This window comes from Nomascus leucogenys, unplaced genomic scaffold (assembly GCF_006542625.1).
Source record: "Nomascus leucogenys isolate Asia unplaced genomic scaffold, Asia_NLE_v1 Super-Scaffold_258, whole genome shotgun sequence".
Classification (NCBI taxonomy): Eukaryota; Metazoa; Chordata; class Mammalia; order Primates; family Hylobatidae; genus Nomascus; species Nomascus leucogenys.
Genome location: NW_022095769.1, coordinates 4821152 through 4845560, shown reverse-complemented (window position 1 = coordinate 4845560; position 24409 = coordinate 4821152). Strand labels below are relative to the sequence as shown.

The 24409-nt window shown below is 41.1% G+C and overlaps 1 protein-coding gene across 1 annotated transcript in view; it reads right to left on the bottom strand.

The window, feature by feature from the left end:
- The window catches only part of AATF (apoptosis antagonizing transcription factor), a 112196-nt gene that overhangs the window by 46760 nt on the left and 41027 nt on the right, over positions 1–24409 (bottom strand). The window contains exons 6-8 of the mRNA XM_003278386.3: positions 22549–22750; positions 21858–22022; positions 20128–20211 (exon numbers count right to left, since the gene is read on the bottom strand). Of these exons, the coding sequence (XP_003278434.1) occupies positions 20128–20211; positions 21858–22022; positions 22549–22750 (451 nt within the window). The remainder of the gene's footprint in view (positions 1–20127; positions 20212–21857; positions 22023–22548; positions 22751–24409) is intronic.

Genomic DNA, 24409 nt, shown 5'->3' with positions numbered 1-24409 from the left:
ATGACCTACACAACAAACACATAGACTGGTCTATTCGACAAACCTGGACGGTTTTAAGTGGATGAGAATTATCCTCCCTACCGGCCATTCCAAGAGTACTTGAATTTAAAATAAAAAAAACCATTTAACTGGGGCCAGGCATGGTGGTTCACACCTGTAATCCTAGCACTTTGGAAGGCCGAGGTGGGTGGATAACCTGAGGTCAGGAGTTCAAGACCAGCCTGGCCAACATGGTGAAACCCCATCTCTACTAAAAATACAAAAAAAAAAAAAAAATTAGCTGGGCATGATGGCAGATGCCTGTAATCCCAGCTACTCGGGAGCCTGAGGCAGAAGAATCACTTGAACTCAGGAGGTAGAGGTTGCAGTGAGCCGAGATCGCGCCACTGCACTCCAGCCTGGGCAACAAGAGTGAAATTCCATCTCAAAAACAACCAAAACCCAAAAACCAAACCAACACAAAAAAGCCATTTAACTATTTAAACTAATTCTTTGACTATTAAAATGATACAGATCTACACTCTGTCTTGTGTCTCATTTCCTAAAGGAAAAAGTTGGCTCTTCTCAGGAAATGAGAGCAAGCACATCTTTGGTGCTTCCTCTATACTCCCACAACCCTTAACCTTTCCTGTAGTCTCTTTAAGTTGGTCCTTTTACTGCAAGACAGATGTCTTGACATCTTTGTAATAAAGGTCTGAATTAATTTCAGTTACAGTGTGTGTGGTTTTGAGACAGGGCCTTGCTTTGTCGCTCACACTGGAGCGCAGTGGCATGATCACAGCTCACTGTGCCCTTGACCTCCCAAGCTCCCACCTTAGCCTTCTGAGTAGCTGGGACTACAGGCATGCATGCCCAGCTAATTTTTTCTAGTTCTTGTAGAGATGGGGTCTCTCTATGTTGCCGTGGCTGGTCTTGAACTCTTGGCCTCAAGTGATCTTCCTGCGTCAGCCTCCCACACTGCTGGGATTATAGGGATAAGCCACCATGCCCAGCCTAGTTACAGGGTTTTCTATTTAAATATCTTTTATCTATGAAATAGGATTGTCAAATACCAGTTACAGGTTTCCATCTCCCACTCTCTAAGAGCTAATGCTTCTAGGTATGAATTTTCACTTATGTGAAGTGTGTACTGCACAGTTCAATCTAAGTGTAACTATCTGCCAAAAAGTCTGACTTACCTGTCTTGAATTCCAGCTCTGCCCTTTACTACCTGTGTAGCTTAAGACAAGTTCCTTGAGCTCCCTGAGATTCAGTTTCCTCATCTTATAAAGTGGTAATTATACCTCACAAAGTTGTTTTGGGACTTAAAAAGATGATAAAAGTAAAGCACTCAGCAAAACATAAGCATTCAATAAACAGAAATACTGTGGAACATCAGATCATGCTCACAGATAATCCCTAAACCCCATTAGGTTAAAATAAATCATCTTCCACAGCTAAATCACCACAGCTGCTAACAATCAACAAGTACAGTAATTCAATTTTCCTTTCTACTGATTTTCAAACACAGGTAACAAATAAGATGTGTAACAAATAAGAGTGAAAGGATAAAAATGTAACAAGTATAGAAAATCCACAAAAATGGTAAGTCATACATTTAAAAAGTATGCTATGGGTTATAGGACTTTTCCAAACTAGACCATGAGAAACTGGAGCAAAAGTCATCCTCTCCTTTATCATTTATTCTGTTTGAACTATCTGCGATTCTCTTTCCCTGGCCTTCAGCGCCCCCACAATCCCCTGATTACACAATTCCTTTATGTAGAAGGCCTCCTCCCAACCTCAGAGTATCTAAAATCCTGGCTATCCTTCTTTGAAAGCCCAGATCAAATGCCATGTCCTCTTCCCTGGAGCCTTCTCTAATTCCCTGAAACTATTATTTTTCTCCCTCTTCTGAATTCTTCGATACACACTCACCAAGCGTTCTGGTTATTTATGTTTATGTCATCTTGCTTGCTTGACTATAAGCTTCTTGCAGGCAGGGGATACATCTGGATTGAAACTCTCACCCCTAATACCTGGAACTCCACCACTGCCTTTGCATACACTGATTATTCAATAATATTTCTAAGGGCTGGGCACAGTGGCTGATGCCTGTAATCCCAACACTTTGGAAGGCTGAGGCAGGGGGATCGCCTGAGGCCAGTAGTTTGAGACCAGCCTAGGCAACGCAGTGAGAACCTGCTGCTAAAACAAGACAAAACAAACAAACAAACAAACAAAATTTAAATTAGCCAGGTGTGGTGGCATACACCCATAGTCCTAGCTACTTATGAGGCTGAGGTGGAAAGACAGCTTGAACACAGGACTGTGAGGTTGCAGTGCGCTATGACTGCACCACTACGGTCCAGCCTGGGTGACAGAGTGAGACCCTATCTCAAAATAATATTCCTAAAATCAAAGAGTCAAGTAGCAAGCAGTCTTCTAGATTTTGTCAACAAGCATGAAAAGCAGCCACCTTTTGCAAGGGGAAGTGCAATATTTACAGAATAATACAGGGAAGAATGAAAGGAAATCAGGTTATGCGAATAAGGTCTAAGAAGCATCTTAATACTAAAGTTACAAATAGTCCACCTTTGGTTACTCAAATAAGAGAATGTATAGCTAGAGGCTACCACTGAAAAAGTCAGCCTAATTCTGCCTCACTGCCCTTGGTCTTTAAGGATTTGATTAGTTTTTCCGCTTTTTGATTCTGCATTGCAGCATGCCTCCACTCTGGAGCTAGCGCTAAGGCCTATGATTTGGAAGAAATGATAAATTCATTCATTGAATAAAGCAGTACTATTTTCTTAGCACAAGCCCTAAAATACTTCTAAGGCCATAATATTTCACTAAGCTTGGCCATTTGGGTTAAAATTTATTAGTCAACACAGAAAACTTTCTCATCAGACCCCATATATTTCCATTAGGCATGATATATAGTGTCTCCCAATGTCTAATTATTAACTAGAAGTGTAAGTAAATCACTATCAGTATTAGGCCCTGATGAGTGAAGACAGAGTAAGAAATAAAGCAATTCAAATGCTAAAAAAACTTGCCAATTTGCTTTTCTGTTTCCAACAAATAAAAGGAATTTTACAAGGACGAAGTGACTGATTTACGCAATTCTTTTTTTTGAGACGGAGTTTTGCTCTTATTGCCCAGGCTGGAGTGCAATGGTGTGATCTCAGCTCACTGAAATCTCAGCCTCCTGGGTTCAAGCGATTCTCCTGCCTCAGTCTCCCTAGTAGCTGGGATTACAGGCATGCACCACCAAGCCCAGTTAATTTTGTGTTTTTAGTAGAGATGAGGTTTCACCATGTTGGTCAGGCTGGTCTCGAACTCCTGACCTCAGCTGATCCACCCGCTTTGGCCTCTCAAAGTGCTGGGATTACAGGGAAGAGCCACCGCACCTGGCCCTCTTTTTTTTCTTTTTTAAATTTAAGGAAACCTCTTTTTTTTTTTGAGACAGGGTCTTGCTCTGTCACTCAGGCTGGAGTATAGCGGCACAATCATAGTTCACTGTACAGCCCTGAGGTCCTGTGCTCAAGCAATCTTCCTACTTCAGCCTCCTGAGTAGCTGGGACCACAGGCGCAAGCCACCATGCCTGGTTACTTTTTTTGCTGTTTATTTTTTATAGAGATGAGGTCTCACTATGTTGCCCAGGTTAGTCTCAAGCTCCTGGGTTCAAGCAATCTTCCCACCTTGACCTCCCAAAGTGTTGGGATTGCAGGAGTGAGCCACTGTACCCAGCAAGCCATGCTTTCTAATCCATACTAAAAGTAACAATGTACGGAAGGTGCTGTTGTTTAGATTTTCCAAGAGTTCCCACATAAAAAATTCTGCCCATTGGTCACTAGCTGGATGTCTTGGTGTGTACCTCCTCCTCCATTTATAATAAAGGCAGGAAGAAGGGTTTTAGATCCTCTCGGATACCAGCTCAGTTACTATTTTTTAGCATTCTTTATTTAGTAAGGTTTCTTTTACTATGTCATTTGTGTTTAACGAATAAAGAGGAAGTCATTCTGAACTAGAGAAGGATTCACAAGTAAGAAACTGAAAGGGTAGTACTAACTTGTATTCTGTGATTATGTCCCTTAAGAACCAAAAGCCCAGCTGAAATAAATCTCTCCCTGTATTTCCAGCATTCTCCCTCTAGCCTTCAGATGCCAATAGTTCTTCAGCCCCACCAGAATCAATAAACCATCAATCCTGCCATCTTTTCAGCATCCCTCTTCCTCTCCTCCTGTGCTTACTTCCCTCCTTACCCAGGTGAATGTGATTCCAGAATCCATCAGGATAATCACGCCTGATATACACCCTGAACTCCCCTGCAAGCTGTCCTTTTGTCGTACAGACCCACGGTCCCTTAGGGATAGATGTATCTTGGAATTCAGAATGTTTCATATTTTAGAAAGGTAATACACTGCATATGTTATAAATGTGTCAGCAGAGTCTGGGGCAGCACTCCAAAGTCAAACACAAAATTTCTGTAGCAAAATATATATTCCCACATATATGTGATAAATACAGCCTATAAAGAGCTTCATGCTCATTCAGATCAGGTGCTGCCACAATAGTTTGCCAAAGTTACCAAAACAAACAAAAACTACAAGTTTTCAGATTTTTAATCTCGGAATTGTTGGCAAGGGATTATTTACCTGTACTTCCGTGGCAAAACCCCAAGCCATGTTAAATCTCAGTACCTGCATCCACATGGATGAATGTTGTGAGAGAAAGATCAGATCTTGCAAACTGGCTTCACTTTCATATTACCAGTAACTTGTGGGTCTTTTAGGCTACCTGACAGTGCAACTACACTTTCCTAGTCCATTCACTCTCTGAGGTAACTTTTTCTTACCCTCTCTTTTCTCAAACCTCCATCTCCTCCTACATCTTATCACTCTCGGCTCCTTCATTCATAAAAAATACCATAAAATAACATAGAAGCACTCACATGAGGACTCTGCACATGTTCTCACCCCTTACCTCCCTGCAAATGTACTCATACGTCCTGCCTTCCCTCTATCCGTCACACCAAGCCCTCCCTACTTGTGTACTGACCAGCAATTCCTACCTCTTTCCTGCAACATCCATTTTTACCTCTCTACAGGATCATTTCCATCAACATACAAAATAAATCTCCTGTCTTAAAACTCTCTCTCAAACCTTCCAGCAGCTGTCCCATTTCTCTATTCCCATTACAGCAAACCTCCTCAAAGCTGTCTATACTCACTGTCTCCAATTTATTTCTTCTCACTCTCTTTTTTTTCAGATGGAGTTTAGCTCTTGTTGCCTAGGCTGGAGTGCAATGGTGCGATCTCAGCTCACTGCAACCTCTGCCTTCTGGGTTCAAGCAATTCTCCTGCCTCAGCCTCCCAAGTAGCTGGCATTACAGACGCCCGCCACCACGCCTGGCTAATTTTTTGTATTTTTAGTAGAGATGGGGTTTCACCACGTTGGCCAGGCTGGTCTTGAACTCCTGACCTCAAGTGATCCACCTGCCTCGGCCTCCCAAAGTGCTAGGATTACAGGCGGGAGCTACCAAAAAAAGATCTGCAAACTCTACCTCCTGGGTTCAAGCGATTCTCCTGCCTTGGCCTCCTGAGTAGCTGGGAGTACAGGCGCATGCCACCATGCCCTACTAATTTTTTGTCTTTTTAGTAGAGATGGGGTTTTGCCATGTTGCCCAAGGCTGTTCTCAAGCTCCTGATCTCCAGTGATCTGCTCACCTTGGCCTCCCAGAGCACTGGGATTACAGGTGTGAGCCACCATGCCCAGCCTCCTCCCATTCTCTCTTGAACCCCCTCCACCACTCTACTAAAAGAGTTCTTGTTGGTCAGACGTGGTGGCTCACACCTGTAATCCCAGTGCTTTGGGAGGCTGAGGCAGTCAGATCACTTGAGATCAGGAGTGTGAGACCAGCCTAGGCAACATGGCAAAACCTCATCTCTACTAAAAATACAAAAATCAGCCGGGTGTGGTGGCACACGCCTTTAGTTCCAGCTACTTGGGAGGCTGAGGTGGGAGGATCACTTGAGCCTGGGAGGCAGAAGTTTCAGTGAGCCCCACTGCACTCCAGCACTGGTGACATGAGACCCTGTCTCAAAAAAAAAAAAAAAAGTTCTTGTCAAGGTCACCAATGGCTTCCATATTGCTAAACCAAGATCAATTCTCTCTCAGCCCTCGTCTTACCTGATCTACCTGCAGCATGAAGATTTACTCCTGTTTTTTTCCTAAAAGTTTAACAGTTTTAGCTCTTATGTTTGGGTCTGTGATTCACTATAGTTAACTTTTGTGTAGGTGTGAGGGAAGGCTCCATCTTCGTTCTTTTGCATGTTTCAGTTGCTCCAACACCATTTGTTAAAAAACAAAACAAAAAACTGTTCTTCTGCCTACTGAATCATCTTGGTACTCCTGTTGAAAATCAATTAACTATAAATGTAAAGGTTAACTTCTGGACTCTCAATTACATTCCATTGATCTATATGCCTAGCCTTATGCCAGTACCACAATGTCTTGATTATTGGAGCTTTGTGGTAAGTTTTGAAACTGCAAAGTGTGAATGCTCCAACTTTGTTTTGTTTTGTTTCCAAGATAATTTTGGCTATTTTGGGTCCTTACATTTCCACACGAATTTTAGAATCAGCTTGTTAATTTCTGCAAAAAAAAAAAAAAAGGCAACAGGAATTTTGATAGGGATTGTTTTGAAGCTTTAGATCAATTTGGGGAGTACTGTCATCTTAACAATGTTAAGTCTTCTAATCCATGGACATGGGACAGCTTTCCATTTATTTAGGTCTTTAATTTCTTTCAGCAATATTTATAATGTTCAGTGTGTTAAATATCTCATCTTCTCAGTTAAGTTTATTCCTAGGTATTTTATTATTTTAGATGCTATTTTTTTTTTTTTTTTTTGAGATGGAGTCTCACTCTTTCACCCAGGCCAGACTGCAGTGGTGCACTATCTTGGCTCACTGCAAGCTCTGCCTCCCGGGTTCACGCCGTTCTCCTGCCTCAGCCTCCCAACTAGCTGGGACTACAGGCGCCCACCACCACGCCTAATTTTTTTTTTTTTTTGTATTTTTAGTAGAGACGGGGTTTCACCGTGTTAGTCAGGATGGTCTCGACCTCCTGACCTTGTGATCTGCCCGCCTTGGCCTCCCAAAGTGCTGGGATTACAGGTGTAAGGCACCACGCCAGGTCAGATGCTATTTTAAATGGAATTATTTTTCTAATTTCCTTTTTAGGTCATTCATTGCTGGTATACAGAAACACAACTGATTTTTGTGCATTCATTTTGTATCCTACAACTTTGCTGAATTCATTTATTAAGTAGCTCTAGTAGTTTTTTGGTGGCTTCTTTAGCATTTTTTTTTTTTTTTTTTTTTGAGACACAGCCTCCCTCTGTTGCCCAGACTGGAGTGCAGTGGTGCTATCATGGCTCACTGCAACCTCCATCTCCCAGGTTCAAGTGATTCTCCTGCCTCAGACTCGCAAGCGGCTGGGATTACAGGCGTACACCACCATGCCTGGCTAATTTTTGTATTTTTAGTAGAGGCAGGGTTTCACAATGCTGGCCAGGCTGGTCTTGACTCCTGGCCTCCAGTTGATCCGACCCACTCGGCCTCCCAATGTGCTGGGATTACAGACGTGAGCCACCGTGCCTAGCCGGTACTTTCTATATATAGGATCATATCATCTGCAAATAAAAGATAGTGTTACTTCACCCTTTCCAATTTGGATGTCTTTTCTTTTTCTTGCCTAACTGCCCTGGCTAGATAGTATGATGCTGAATAAGTGGCAAGAGCAGACATCCTTGTCTTGTTCCTAATCTCAGGAGAATGCATTCAGTCTCTGGTCACTGAGTATGATGTTATTTGTGGTTTTCACAGATGCTCTTTATCAGGTGAGGAAGTTTCCTTCTATCCCTAGTTGTTTTAAAAATGTTTTTATCATGCGAAGATGTTAAAGGCTTTTGCTGTCTCTATTGAGATGATCATGTGGTTTCTTTCCACATTCTATTGATATGTTATAGTACATTAATTGATTCTTGATGTTAAAGTAACCTTGCATTCCTGGGCTAAATCCTTCTCGGTCATGGTGTGCAATCCTTTTTATGTTCCTTTTTTTTTTTTCCTTCCTTCCTTCCTTCCTTTCCTTCCTTCCTTCCTTTCCTTCCCTCCTTCCTTCCTTTCCTTCCTTCCCTCCTTCCTTCCTTCCTCCTCCCTTCCCTTTTTCTCTCTCTCCCCTCTCTCTCCTTTCTCTCTCTCTCTCTTTTCTTGGTCTTGCTGTGTTGCCCAGGCTGGAGTACAGTGCCACAATCACAGTTCACTGCAGCCTCGACCCCCCAACCTCAAGCAGATCCTCCCGCCTCAGTCTCCTGAATAGCTGGGACTACAGGCATGGCCCACCATGCCTGGATAGTTTTTTTGCTTTTTATAGAGACGAGGTCTCCCTCTGTTGCCTAGACTGGTCTCAAACTCCTGGGCTCAAGCAATCCTCCCACCTTGGCCTCCCAAAGTACTGGGATTACAGGCGTGAGCCACTGTGCCCAGCCTGTAATTTCTTCTTTGTGATGTTTTAGTCTGGTTTGGGTATCAGGATAATACTGAATTCACCTTTTTTTTTTTTGTGGGAGGTGGGTAAGAGACAGTTTCCTTCTGTTAGCCAGGCTGGAGTGCAGTGGTATGATCATAGCTCACTGCAGCTTCAAACTCCTGGGCTCAAGCGATCTCCTCCTTCTTGAAACACTTTCTTCACATGCAACCTGGAAAATCACTCTTCCTTTATTCTCTCTTACATCACTGGTTGCTCCTTCTTCATCACTTTTGTTGCTCCTTCCCATCTCCCCAATCTATAAATGTTTGAATGTTCCAGGACGTGGGCTTCGAATCTCTTTTTCTCTCTACCTTCATTTTCTAGGTAATCTCATTCAGTCTCATGGTATTAAATACAACCTATTTGCTGATGGCTCACAAATTTATACCTTCAGCCTGGACCTTCCCATGAACTCCAAAAATATATATATAACTCTTCAACAACTCCACATGAATGTGGCAGAAGTATCATAAACAATATAACTAATCTGTAACCAAAATAAAGCCAACATAGGTCCTAGTAACCAAAATAAAGCCAACATAGGTCCACAGGGGTTGGGAGGAGGGGGCAATATAACCAAAACCGAGCTCCTGATTTATCTTCCAAACTAGCTCTCTCACTGTTTTTTCCCAACTCCGTAAATAGCAACTTAATCCCTCCAACTGCTCAGGCCAAAACCTTAATGGTCACTCTTGACTACTCTCTTTTGATATACCACATACAACCCATCAGCAAATCCTGTGTCAGCTCAACCTTCAACATAAATCCAGAATCCAACCAGTTCTCTCTTCCAAAACCACCCTAGTTTAAGCCACTGCCATCGCTTGCCTGGATTATCACTAGGGTCTTTTAACTGTTCCCCTGTCTGCCACCTTGCCCCCTATTCTCTCATGTCTACTCTTAACACAGCCATCAGTGATCCTTTTAAAATATGAGTCCAATCATATTTTACTCCTCTATATTCAAAATCCTCTGGTAGTTTCCCATCTCAGCCACATCAAACTGCTACAGTGGCCTACAAGGTCCCACAGTGTGTCCGGAATTGGTGGGTTCTTGGTCTCACTGACTTCAAGAATGAAGCCACGGACCCTCGCAGTTGAGTGTTACAGTTCTTAAAGGTGGCGTGTCCGGAGTTTGTTCCTTCTGATGTTCAGATGTGTTCGGAGTTTCTTCCATCTGGTGGGTTCGTGGTCTCGCTGGCTTCAGGAGTGAAGCTGCAGACCTTCGCGGTGAGTGTTACAGTTCATAAAAGCAGTGTGGACCCAAAGAGTGAGCAGTAGCAAGATTTACTGCAAAGAGCGAAAGAACAAAGCTTCCACAGTGTGGAAGGGGACCCGAGCTGGTTGCCACTGCTGGCTCGGGCAGCCTGCTTTTATTCTCTTATCTAGCCCCACCCACCTCCTGCTGATTGGTAGAGCTGAGTGGTCTGTTTTGACAGGGTGCTCATTGGTGCATTTACAATCCCTGAGCTAGACATAAAGGTTCTCCAAGGCCCCACCAGAGCAGCTAGATACAGAGTGTCGACTGGTGCACTCACAAACCTTGAGCTAGACACAGGGTGCTGATTGGTGTGTTTACAAACCTTGAGCTAGATACAGAGTGCCAATTGGTGTATTTACAATCCCTGAGCTAGACATAAAGGTTCTCCAAGGCCCCACCAGAGTAGCTAGATACAGAGTGTCGATTGGTGCATTCACAGACCCTGAGCTAGACACGGTGTGCTCATTGGTGTATTTACAATCCCTGAGCTAGACATAAAGGTTCTCCACATCTCCACCAGACTCAGGGGCCCAGCTGGCTTCACCCAGTGGATCCTGCACCAGGGCTGCAGGTGGAGCTGCCTGCTAGTCCTGCGCTGTGCGCTCGCACTCCTCAGCCCTTGGGTGGTCGATGGGACTGGGCACCGTGGAGCAGGGGGTGGTGCTCGTCAGGGAGGCTCCGGCCACACAGGAGCCCACGGAGGGGGTGGGAGGCTCAGGCACAGTGAGCTGCAGGTCCTGAGCCCTGCCCCGCGGGAAGGCAGCTAAGGCCTCGTGAGAAATCGAGTGCGGCGCCAGTGGGCTGGCACTGCTGGGGGACCCAGTACACCCTTCGCAGCCGCTGGCCTGGGTGCTAAGCCCCTCACTGCCTGGAGCCGGCAGGGCTGGCCAGCTGCTCTGAGTGAGGGTCCCGCGAAGCCCACGCCCACCCAGAACTCCAGCTGGCCTGCAAGCGCCGCGTGCAGCCCGGGTTCCCGCTTGCGCCTCTCCCTCCACACCTCCCTGCAAGCTGAGGGAGCCGGCTCCCGCCTTGGCCAGCCCAGAAAGGGGCTCCCACAGCGCAGCCGTGGGCTGAAGGGCTCCTCAAGTGCCACCAAAGTGGGAGCCCAGGCAGAGGAGGCGCCGAGAGCGAGTGAGGGCTGTGAGGACTGCCAGCACACTGTCACCTCTCAACAGGACCTGGCCTCCCATTACCTCTGACTTCCTCTCCTATCATCATCTTTCTTGCCTACTCCCCCACCGACCCCATGACTCTGGCCTCCCTGATCTTCCTGGAACACGCTAGCCTCTCTTTTGCCTCAGAGTCTGTGCACTTCCCATCCCCTTTGTCCCTAATGCTCTTCCCCCAGACAACTGCATGGCTCTGTTTGTCATTTCCTCAGGTCTCTGCTCAAATATCTTTATCTCCTAAACATCCTAAATTAAAACAGTAACCATCACTTCCCTATCCTAGGGCTCGCTTTCACCATAACCAGTTTCATCATTCTCTACTGCATTTGTCACAATGTAGTTCCCTGTTTCATCCTACCTCTAAGCTAGAATGAATGCTCATGAGGGCAGGAACTTTGTTTTCTTCCACCCTCTAACAGAGCTCCAAGAGAACTTTCTGTGGTAATGGAAATGTTCTACATTTGCACTATCCAATACAATAGCAACTAGCACATGTGGTTACTTAGCACTTGAAATATAACTAGTGTGACTGACGAGCTGAACCATTTATTTTATTCTATTTAAATTAATCAAAATTTAAATCTAAACAGCCACATGCGGTTACTACATTAGACAGCACAGCCTAGGACAGTAGTTACTCAATAAATACACAGTAGATACTCAAATATTTGTTGAATGAATGGAAGGAAAAAAGAAATATGACTTTTTTCCTCTTTAACTTCTTATTACAGAAATTTTCAAACATCCACAAAAGTAGACAATAGCAAAATGAACCCTCTTCTACCTATCACCAATCTGAAGGTTCTTCTACCCTGAAATAAGTAACAGTGGATACCAGCAACTCAATATGGCTTCCAACAACGATTACATTCTTGGAAAATATGGAATTTGTATTATCCAATGTTTATGTCAAATAGCGCCTCGTAAGGCCTTTTACAAGTTATAGAGAAATTACTGTAGAATTAGATCAGGTGTATGTTGAGGGGTAAACCAGTAGGCTAATGAATGCTTGAGGCATGTTTGTGAGAACCCTAGAGAACCACATGTGCATTTTTATATCAAATACCTGATTGCTCTTTTCAACATTTATTTTCTCCACCTTAATTTTATTAAAGTCACACTCTTAATTTTGTGACTACATAGATATTCACTCTTGTTAGGTAACACAAATTCTTTGGGCAGGGATTTTGGTCTTACTAGCCTTTATAAAACTAGCATCTGGCATAATAAATGTTTTTATTGTTGTTCTTAGAGACAGGGTCTCACTATATTGCCCAGGCTGGTCTTGAACTCCTGGACTCAGGCAATCCTCCTGCCTTGGCCTCCCAAAGAGCTGGGACCACAGATGTGAGCCACCATGCCCAGACTAATAAATGTTAACTGAATAAAGTTTATAACTGTATAAAAGTGATACTTGTGAATTGTCAGAGTGCTAAAAGATACAGTAGATCTCCAATTTCCTAAACAGATATAGATTTGAAAATAAAATTCTCAAAGGATTTTCAAACTTGTCCAATCAGAAGGGAGTATAATGTGTAAGAAAGAAAATCAAACTGGGAGCAAGAACACAGGTTTCAATGTCCTAATTCACTAAGTGGGTAAATCTTACAACAGTCATGTACTTCCTTCAGGCTCCATTTTCTGCACTTGTAAAAAGAGAGTTTGGACTTGAAGGTCTCCAAAGATGCTATCCAACTTTAAAATGATTATGTTTTTATCTAGATCAACAATACATATACTTTTTTTTCCCATAAGTTACTGGGGTACAGGTGGTATTTGGTTACATGTCTAAGTTCTTTAGTGGTGATTCGTGAGATTTTGGTGCACCCATCACCCAAGCAGTAGACACTGCACCATATTTGTAGCCTTCTATCCCTTGCCCCTCTCCCACTCTTACCCCCTGAGTCCCCAAAGTCCACTGTATCATTCTTATGCCTTTGTGTCCTCATAGCTTAGCTCCCACATATCCATGGGAACATATGATGTTTGTTTTCCATTCCTGAGTTACTTCACTTAGAGTAATAGTCTCCAATCTCATCCAGGTCACTGCAAATGCTGTTAATTCATTTCTTTTTATGGCTCTGTAGTATTCCATCATATAGATATACCACAGTTTCTTTATCCACTCGTTGATTGATGGGCATTTGGGTTGGCTCCATGATTTTACAATTGTGAATTGTTCTGCTATAAACATGCATCTGCAAGTAACTTTTTCAAATAATGACTTCTTTTCCTCTGGGTAGATACCCAGTAGTGAGATTGCTGGATCAAATGGTAGTTCTACTTTTAGTTCTTTAAGGAATCTCCACACTGTTTTCCACAGTGGCTGTACTAGTTAACATTCCCATCAGCAGCATAGAAGTGTTCCCTGTTCACTGCATCCACAGCAGCATCTACTGTTTTTTTGATTTTTTTATTATGGCCATTCTTGCAGGAGTAAAGTGGTATCGCATTGTGGTCCCTGATCATTAGCGATGCTGAGTATTTTTTCATGTTTGTTGGCCATTTGTATATCTTCTTTGGAGAATTTTCTATTCATGTCCTTAGCCCACTTTTTGATGGGATTGTTTTTTTCTTACTGATTTGAGTTTGCTGTAGATTCTGGCTATCAGTCCTTTGTCAGATGTATAGAGTGTGAAGATTTTCTCACAATACATATGCATATTTGAAGATGCCTATAAACTTCCCCTTTCTTTGCTAAATCGTTTTTCCGATATGTTACTTTTAAAGGAGCAACACATTAATACTAAGACCTCATGCCTACTTTAGTGAAGAGGTAATGTCTCCATTTCTTGAAGAGTGCCAAATTCTATACTTGAGGCTACTAAAATACTGCTGGGATCCTGTGTTTAATTTACACTCAGTTGGCTGACACTAGGCTTATTAGTACAAAAAGGGTAATTTTGGCCACATATTTGCCTAGCAAACTCTCCAGGTACCATTTGTGTTTGAAAAAGTTTCTTCAACACTTCTAAGCCAATTCTTATCTCTTTCCTAGCTGGCCCTGTAAAATGTACTGTTTTAGGCTTCATTCTGAGGTTTTACCTTTGTTTAAAAAAAGTAGTAGTACTCAAGTCATGCTCTGATGTTTTTTAAAGCAAGAAAGCTGAAAGAAATGAGGGCCAGTCATGTGCACCTTACCTTGACGCTCCTGTTTGATGAAATTTCTAGACTTCGCATTTAAAATGTGGCTTTTGCTTCCTGTTCTGTGCAGCTTCCACACTAGTGAGCCCAAGCTAGCAACCAAATGCTAATATTGATGACATACCTGGGTCTAAACACTGACAGATATACAATGGCAGCACTATTGGTGGAAAATGTCTTAAAGAAGCAGCAACTACCATGCAGTTCCAATAAAATTCTTATACGTGGTATATAAAATAATCTTGCAGTCATTAAAACTGAAATTTAATTGGGCCCTGGTATTTGCTTTGAGTTGTTTTTAATACCATTACTATGCCCCAAGAAACCTAATTCCATGCTGTATCTTCAATCATAAGTTCAATTTTTAATTTTTATTTCATTTATTTATTTATTTATTTGTTTATTTTTGAGACAGGGTCTCACTCTGTCGCCCAGGCTGGAGTGTAGTGATGCAATCTTGGCTCACCATAGCTTCGACCTCCTGGTCTCAGATGATTTTCCCACGTCAGCCCTCCAAGTAGCTGAGATTACAGGCAAGTGCCATTACATCTGACTCATTTTTTTTGCATTTTTTGTAGAGACGGGGTTTTGCCATGTTGCCCAGGCTAGTCTCAAACTCCTGGGCTCAAGTCATTCACCCACTTTGGCCTCCCAAAGTGCTGAGATTACAGGTGTGAGCCGCCATGCCTGGCCAATTTTAAAATTTATGTACTTCATACATATGTTCTCTCTAAAATAACCATAAATATCTATGTGTAATAAGTTTCATCAAACTTTTAAGAAACACTATCCACAGATCTCAAATAACAGCAACATTTTAAAGTAAAACTAAAAACAAAATACTGCCCTGAACAGAAGACATGAGTCCAACAACTCATTCACAGAGGCAGGTTCAAATCAGACTTAAAAACATGTTATTAACCATCAATTGAACCACCGGAAAAATATATGCCAATAGTAAGAATATCGTCCTGCCAGGCTGGGTGCCGTGGCTCACACCTGTAATCTTAGCACTTTGGGAGGCTAAGGTGGGCAAACTGCTTGAGCCCAAGAGTTCAAGACCAGCCTGGGCAACACAGCAAAACCCCGTCTCTACAAAAAATACGAAAATTAGCTGGGTGTGGTGATACCTGTCTATAGTCCCAGCTACTTGGGAGGCTGAGGTGGGAGGATTGCTTGAGCCCAGGAGGTCGAGGTTGCAGTGAGCTGAGATCACACCACTGCACTCCAGCCTGGGCAACAGAGTGAGATCCTGTCTCAAAAACAAACAAACAAAATAAATAAATAAATAAAAACAAGAAATATATAAAAAATATCGTATCACCTTTAACATAAGGGTAGCTTGGGACATCTCTTATTCACACTAAGATCTAAATGCATACAATTCCACCACATCACCTGTCCATATTAATCACTCACCAATTTAATTAAACTGTCATGTCAAACAGCCTGCCTCTTCTCTATTTCTCAACATTATCGACTTTTAATAGTTCACTGAATTAGTAATTACTTGTTTATGGCATTATCAAATGTCTTAGGCACAAAAGTTCAGCATGTGGCAAGGTCAGTTATAGACATGTCCTGATGGCAAATGAAAGAAGAAATTTAACCCATCAAAGTGGTCATCAAAAGAGCAAAACCTATTATGCCGTTCTCTAGATACTCTTGGCTAGATTCAAAGTGACAGGACAAACCAGATCAAAACTAAACAGAGCTAGAAGCAACATACAAAATCCTAACGAACTCTTAGAAATCCAGGTATTGATCTGTCGACATCTAAGCTCAATTAGTCCTTTCAGAACAAAATATCTCATGAAGTGACAAGAAACTAGTTTGCGATCTGGGATATGAAAAGAATAAAACCAGTCACTTTATATAGCTTATTGCTAAGTGCAGTTACATCACAATACGAGGATCTTGTGAGGATTAAATCAAGACACATGCCAAGTACCTATCTACTTAGTCCAAGGACTGGCATGCCACTAGTGTTTAGCAAATCCTGGTCCTTCCCTGATTCTTTAAAAACTTAGGCTTATCAAGTCAAAGATCATCTGATGGTTTAAAAAAATAAAACAAAACAAAAGCCTTAAATGGTGATGCAGACAACAGATCTGAAGAGGAACTGAATGTTATGAAGTAGCAGATAGGATCATGACAATAACAGACACTGAAAACATTTCTGAATGGCTCATCCTTCGTGGTCATTTACAACCTTCATGTTTTGTGAAACTGCCTTTAGGAATGCGCTTTCACAAGAAATAGGCCGACTGTAAAGTAATTCTGTTTGGAAGTAAAATCCCGCAATGCTTTTCTGAAGCAGGTGAACAGTTTCTCTCATAAAACCTTCACCACTGGCTATACTTCACGCTTTCAGCAATTCCAGTTTCCAAACAAACCGGTAACAAAACTATAAAGCTAATTTTTTCATTAGAATTGTTTAAGTAACATAAGTTCAATAAATCATTTGCCTTCTAAGGAAAAAAATTACTTTCTAACACAAAATACTTTTTCTGGTTCTATGAAAATAAAGCTTATTTATTTACAAACTGAAAACTGTAATACTACAGTGAAATCTCTTTATGGCTCAAGAATGAAATATTTAAGAAATAAAGGTATGGACAGAGCAAGACTTGGTCTAAGAAGTCCTCACATTAACTACCAGTGTTGCCATTTACTATACGATGTCAGATGGTTACTTAACTTCTCAGGGTCTCAGTTTATTCTAAGGTTCTTTTCAGCTCTAAAAATGATAAGATTATTTATGATATCAGACACTATCTTCTAGGGCCCACACACATACATATGTATGTATGTACACACACATATACATGTACCTTTATTAAATAACACAAATATATTTTGAAAGATATGGTAACTTAAAGCCCATTAAGAAACAACGAATGAAAGTGTGAATGAGTATGTGTGTGTAGAGGGGGAGTGTTCTGACCCCACACATCATTCTCAATAGTTAGGGCATTCACACAGCTTCAAGACACCTGAATTAACCAAGTAAGCCTTTAAACCTTTATAATGGAACATTAAAATTCAATGTGGCTATAATCTCTTCCTTACGAAACATGAACCCAAAGAGTCTGGCTTCAAGTATGGTTTTAAAAAAGGAGGAATGTATTATATTCACCACCCAGGTCTTCCATATAACCATGTTAAAAAAAAAACACACAAATGAAAACTCGCAGGCCCATTGTAATATATTGAACCACTTCTGAATGCAACACTTAGCTCAGGCTTACTACTCGGACAAATAAAGGAAAGCACTTTATGAAGCCAATTTAATTGGGAGGTGACAGAAAACATACAGCCATTTTCTTTAGCCTTATCACTGAATTGGCTTCAGCTCCAATCTCTGGCAAATCCCACTCAACAGAAGAAATTAACCAGGTCAGCAGAACAGGTGCTACCTTGTGTCTGTCAACGGCCTGGCATCACCACAATTACTTGCACACAATGAAGCAGTAATCTTTACAGATCATCTCTCCCAAGAAGCATATTGGGGAGGGGGAGGAAAACTGAAGGGTGAGGGGAGTGGGAAGAAGAAGGGGAATGGGAAGCAAAGAGAAAAGGCAAGAAAAGAAAATGAATGTGCAGCTGCCTTGCAGCTCAGCAGATGTCGGAACGTGATGTACGAGGCTAGGATAAGCTGTCGTAGCCTGCTGCCAAAGAGTGGTAAGTGATTAAAGCCTGCACAGTTCTAAGCACCATATTTAGAATCTGCAGGGTTTCAAGACTTGCACCCATTCCTTGCTGTGCTGCCAGATGTTGGCAACTGGTCCAGTTCCTACTGACTGCATGGATGGCAGCAGTTGGTATAGCAGCAAAGCAATCTGGAATGCTTCCGGAGATGCTGTACATTAACAAGTGTCACCCATCATTCACCTTTACAGAAGGCTGAAACAACTCCAATTTGCTGCCACTTCCCTCTTGGGAAACAGCCAAGATAAAGTTGTGCCTGGCAGCCCCATTTGTTTCACTCAGGTGTTTCAGCTGCCTTGCTGACCTCTATTAGTTTAAGTTTTAATTTAGATTAACCCCAGCACCCCAATTAACCAGCAAGGGGAAAAGCTAAGATGTGACTAGTCATAACTCTGAAATCAGAATTTATCGAAGTTAAAATTATTAATTGGGATGAAGGGCCAATCAAGTAGTGCTATTTCTTTTTAAACAGACCTCCAGGCCAAAAAAAAAAAAAAATTCAGACTAAGGATTGCCAACAGAGGCAACTTCTCCCCAGTAATTTCAGTTTATTTTATTAAGCCTATTTAATTTATGATGCACTTTCCATCGAACAATGTACACTTCAATTAATGAGGACTGGAACATTTTTGATTGTCTCCCGTGATCTCACACAATTATACAGCATTAATATCCCATATCAGGTACTTCCTTAGACACTCCAGAACAAAACAGAGTTCCTTACTCTTCTGACAAATGAATATAATAAGAGAAGAGGGAAAAAGAATCAGGACCTCTGACAGGGAACAGCTGCAGCCACACCAATCTTTTTTCCTACACCCTCTCGTCATTACTTTTAAGACTTACTTATGGCAATAATTTTATCAAACATTACAGAATGAATAAAAAAAATTAATAGAAAGTCTCTTTCTCTTTTTAGGGCAAAACCAGAGGTATCCCCAATATAAAATCACTTGTTCTATATTGACTTTACATGTAATTTTCCTAAGAAGTTCTTTTCTTCATATCCATATACACAGTACAGCAGTCATGGCTAAACCCTCAACAAGCAGTCCCAAATTACTTGGCAAAAGTTAACACATTAAAAATTTGACAGAGAAAAAATTATCTTGATAAACGATGGCTCAACAATAACTGGTATATCACTGCTAAACAGCATCTTCGATTCTACACTAAGCTAGAAAGGGTACAGCCTAACACACACTCTATTAAGAAGTATAATTTATCTGGCCGTGTGCAGTGGCTCAAGCCTGTAATCCCAGCACTTTGGGAGGCTGAGGCGGGCAGATCACGAGGTCAGGAGATCGAGACCCTCCTGGCTAACACAGTGAAACCCTGTCTCTACTAAAAATACAAAAAATTAGCCAGGTGTGGTGGCGGGCGCCTGTAGTCCCAGCTACTCAGGAGGCTGAGGCAGGAGAATGGCATGAACCCAGGAGGCAGAGCTTGCAGTGAGCCGAGATTGCGCCACTGCACTCCAGCCTGGGTGACAGAGCAAGACTCCATCTCAAAAAAAAAAAAAAAAAAAAAAAAAAAGTATAACTTATCAAGAGACTCAGGAATACAGGAAGTTATTTCAGTTCTCTAGAAGAGCCCACATGTTTAGTCTATCTTAACAGTCTCTGACATCATTAAAAAGAACAGCATGCCAGCAGAAAGTAATGTCAGGGAAAGAAGTTAGGGGAGTCTGTGAAAACATATTGAGAACTGGTCTATATTTCAACTTCTACCAATTCTGTCTTCAAAAGCACTATGCTATTATAATCAACAGTTGCAGACATTCTCAATACATACTTAACTGACTTCAACAGGCACAAAAAGACATTAAGAACAAGATTTAACAGACAATAGAATCAGTAGCGCAATTCAAGAACTCTGGGATCCCAGCCCTCCAGCTCCACATCCCATTCTAATAGTAATGAGACGAGAAACCAAATAACTAATAAATCCTCCATCATCAAAAATGGCTCAGAAAGAAGAACCCACTTGACTCAAAGAAAAAAACCTGAAACTGTTTTACAGATAATTTACACTCAAGCAACAACAAAGTAGCTATAGCTGTTTTCATTTCAAAAGGAAAACATAAAACAGAAGAAAAGCAAATAATCCACGATGACACTGTAAGTCAATTTTGAACGCGGGAGTTCTAACTCACTGTCTGACTATCCTTCCAAAATAAGCAACTTCTTTGTTCAGAGAATTCTATAAGCTGCTTTAAAATGCTAAAACCTGATTTGTAACAAGAGAGTGTAGAAGTCTCACCTGGTGGTAAAAGTCATCATCATCAAAGATTTCTTCATCCAAGTCCTTCAGATGAGCATTGGCAGGGGCTTGAGGAAGGATCTCCTATGTTAACAATGAGTAAGAAAAGAGTGAATCCCAATAAGGTTATCTAACTAATGTAGCTACTATAAATAATATGTAGAACCGTCAAAGCACTGTTTTCCTTAAGATATAAAAAATTCTTAAAATTAAAAAACAAAACAGTCCAATATGAAAACAGGCAAAAACATTAACAGGCAGTTGACAAAAAAACCCATAAATAATCATATGAAAATATGTTTACCCTCATTCAAATTAAATATGTGTAAATTATAATGAGAAGATACCATTTTTCACCTCTACGACTGAAATTAATGCAGCCTTTTTGGAGGCAATTTGGCAATAACTATCAGAATTTGGTGTATTTTCTTTAACACTTCCACTTCAAGAAATCTACCCATATATTTATACGAACACATAATAAATGTACAGGAATCTTTCCTGTAGCAGTGTTTCTAAAACTGGAGACAACATAATATCCATTGTTTGCATAAATGATAGTGCATATCCATACAATGGAATACTTTGTGGTCATTAGGAAAAATGAGGTAGATCTCTAGGTAATGAAATGGAAAGAGTATCTAGGACTTACTAGATTTTAAAAGTTGCAAGACTTTGGGCCGGGCACGGTGGCTCAGGCTTGTAATCCCAGCACTTTGGGAGGCCGAGGCGGGCGGATCACGAGGTCAGGAGATCGAGACCACGGTGAAACCCCGTCTCTACTAAAAATACAAAAAATTAGCCGGGCGTGGTGGCGGGCGCCTGTAGTCCCAGCTACTCGGAGAGGCTGAGGCAGGAGAATGGCGTGAACCCGGGAGGCAGAGCTTGCAGTGAGCCGAGATTGCGCCGCTGCACTCCAGCCTGGGCGACAGAGCGAGACTCCGTCTCAAAAAAAAAAAAAAAAAAAAAAGTTGCAAGACTTTAAATACAGTTGTAATATTTTACATATTTATACATACATAAATGTCTCTCATTTAGTACAAAAGGCAACCATATTTATACATATATATTTGTTATTTGCACACATAGTTACACAAATAGAAAAGACCCAAAAATTTGTTACAACTATTATTAACTGTAAACTTGTTACAACTATTAAATACTGAAAATTTCACCTCAGGAGTTAACACGCAACTGACAAAAAAAGAATAAAAAATTTCATCTCAGGAGTGAAATTTTCAGATTATTTTGCTTTTCATTTTAAGTTGCTATAAACTAAAAAAGCATTAAGTATATATTTCTTCTATAATTAAAAAATTTTAAATGTTTCCTTTAAACAAAAGAATTTGACTATTCCACTTCTGCACCCTTTCTAAAGTACCTAAATGGCAAACGTTGAGCCTAAAGTACACACTTGTTTCAATACTGACATTTCTACAGAAGTAGCTTTAAAACTGAATTTTGAAAATTGGATTATGAATGTTTCCACTACCAGACTCCGGCATCAAACTCAAAATTAAGAGAAGATGACACACAGGAGTTAATAGAAGCCCCATTTTTAAAAACTCTCTCCTCTCACATACACTCAAGTTTCTCTCAATAATCCAGTAGTGTTGCTTTCCTTTCTCTCACTAACCTCTTATATAAACAGGTAATAGCTACAAGTTTTTCAGCTAATAAGCCTCATAGAAACTATTCCCCATAATCACTCTGCATTACAGAGTTCTTACCGGTTCCCCTGGCAAACTCTCTGGGACAGGCTGAGCTGCTGGCTCAGGTTTGCCAAGAACTCGATAGACAGAGCGCTTGGTCTGTGTCCTGTGAAGTAATCTCTGTTTGTCCATCAGAATATGGTCGATCTGAGTCAAGATTGAGCGTTCAAAGGCACCAAAACCCTGCAACAACATTAAGCAGTGTCAGATAATGCAGAAAATCAGTGCTGAAGGCAAGCTACATTGGTTTCTCTTTCTGTGTCAGCAGAGAGACAGAAAATCGTCTTTTCAGGAGGGACTTTCTGTAAAGGACTGAGTTTGTGAGTGGCTATAATTGTTCTCAAAAAAAAAAAAAAAGTTGGTCTTAAGCAGGTCATATCATTTTTCTACACCCAGAGATTAGCTTCTGATACTTTAATAATTATTGCTTTGAAATCCACTCCTTTAAAGTATTTGGATTTTCAGCACTTGAACACTTACAAGGCATCAATTTTAAGAATAAAACATTCTTTCTAATAAAGTTAAAATCTCAAGTCTGAATCGTATAAACCCCAGTGCCAGAAGTTCAGTAGATTTTGCCATAGAAATGAATGATTACCATCACATCATGACAACATCCATATAAATGAGCTGTAGTTCCAATTTCTTAAAACTTCTTCAAGTTGCCACAACCTATCTTACACATAGATGCACGCATACACACACTTGCCTTCCCCAGTTTTCCAGAAGCCAGTTTGGTTTTATCATGCCATTTCTGAAGTGTGCGGTTCCTGTAGACTGTAAAGTCAGCAAAGCGCTTTGCCATGAAGCTGGGATAGTCCTCCATCTCTAGCTTCCTCTTTGCAGGGACCCTTCTTCGTTGCTGCTTCTTCTCTTCTACCAGCTCATCATCTTCACTAGAAATCTCCTCACTAGAAAACCAGTAAGAATATTACGTCCAGTGTAAATAAACATTACTTAAATTTTAAAAACTAGGCTCACATAAAAGACTGAGAATATTTAGGCCTTACCTGTTCTGTTTCCATTCAAAATAACACCAAAGATATGAGGATGGCTTTTGTTCTTTGAGAAGAATATTCACGAGATCAATCAAAAACTCGTGTAACTTTTTTTTTTTTGAGATAGTCTTGCTCTGTTGCCCAGGCCAGAGTGCAGTGGCGCGATCTTGGCTCACTGCAACCTCCACTTCTGGGTTCAAGCAATTCTCATGCCTCAGCCTCATAGGTAGCTGGGATTACAGGTGTGTGCAACTATGCCCGACTAATTTTTTTTGTATTTTTAGTAAAGATGGGGTTTCACTATGTTGGCCAAGCTGGTTTCAAACTCCTGGCCTCCAGTGATCCACCTGCCTCGGCCTCCCAAAGTGCTGGGATTACAGGGCATGAGCCACCACGCCCAGCCTCATGTAACTTTTAAAATAAATATAAAAAGAACTAGTTTCAAAATATTTTTTAAAAGGTAAGCAAACCATAAAAGTAAATGAGGTTTTAAAAGAATTATTAGAAATGTGTATGAACCAGGCCTGTAGTATCATAGGACAGTATTTAAAAATTAAACATATAATCATATTTCTACGACCTTAATCCTCAAATAAATAAGGGAAATGTGTCTCTCTGTAACCAACTGTTAAGGAAAGATGAATAATATTAGTTGAACCAAATAGAAGAGAAGCTGAATGTGAAGAAAACTCAAAGCAGTAGGCAACAGAATTAGCACTAACTAACCTGCAGTGCCATCTATGCAACTGCCATGGCAATGTAATACAACCTCCAACTATCTGCCAGTTGCACTCCCTGCATTACTGACCTCAACATATAATAGGTGCTCAATAAGTGTGAGCTTCCTTTTTGTCCTCCCAACTAGTTCAGTAGATAAAAAATGAAACAAAAAATAAGCTCGAGGGAAAAAAAGCAAGCAGGTATATACAGCAGGTGTAAACAAAAGGGGGAAAAATCTTCATCAAATGTAATAATTCAGGTGGAAAAAAATATTTTGCTGTTTTCTGAAATTTTTCCGTCCTTCATAATAACAGCTTTTATTCAAAGCAGATGGCTGTGACCAGTGATTCCAATATATGGTATGGGCACAGAATGTTTCATAAACATTAATTAAGCATTAATATTTTAAAAATGTGCTTTTGGCCAGGTGAAGTGGCCCATGCTTATAATCCCAGCACTTTAGGAGGCTGAGGTGGAAGGATGGCTCGAGCCCAGGAATTTGAGACCAGATAGGGAAACACAGCAAGACCCGGTCTCTACAAAAAAAAAAAAAAAAAAAAAAAAAAAAAAAAAGCCAGGCATGGTGGCAAGTGCCTGCAGTCCCAGCTATTTGGGAGGCTGAAGCAGGAGGAGCACTTGAGCCCAGGAGTTTGAGGCTGCAGTGAGCTGCGATCACATCACTGCACTCCAGCCTGGATGACAGTGTAAGACCCCATCTCTAAAAAACAAAGTGCTTTTTATCTTCTAATTCCATTAGATCTAAAGAGAAGGCAAGCCTTTGTCTAAGACCACAAAGCACATCAGGTACAACTAAATATAAAAATCCAAAATCTAATCGCCAACTTATGTGCC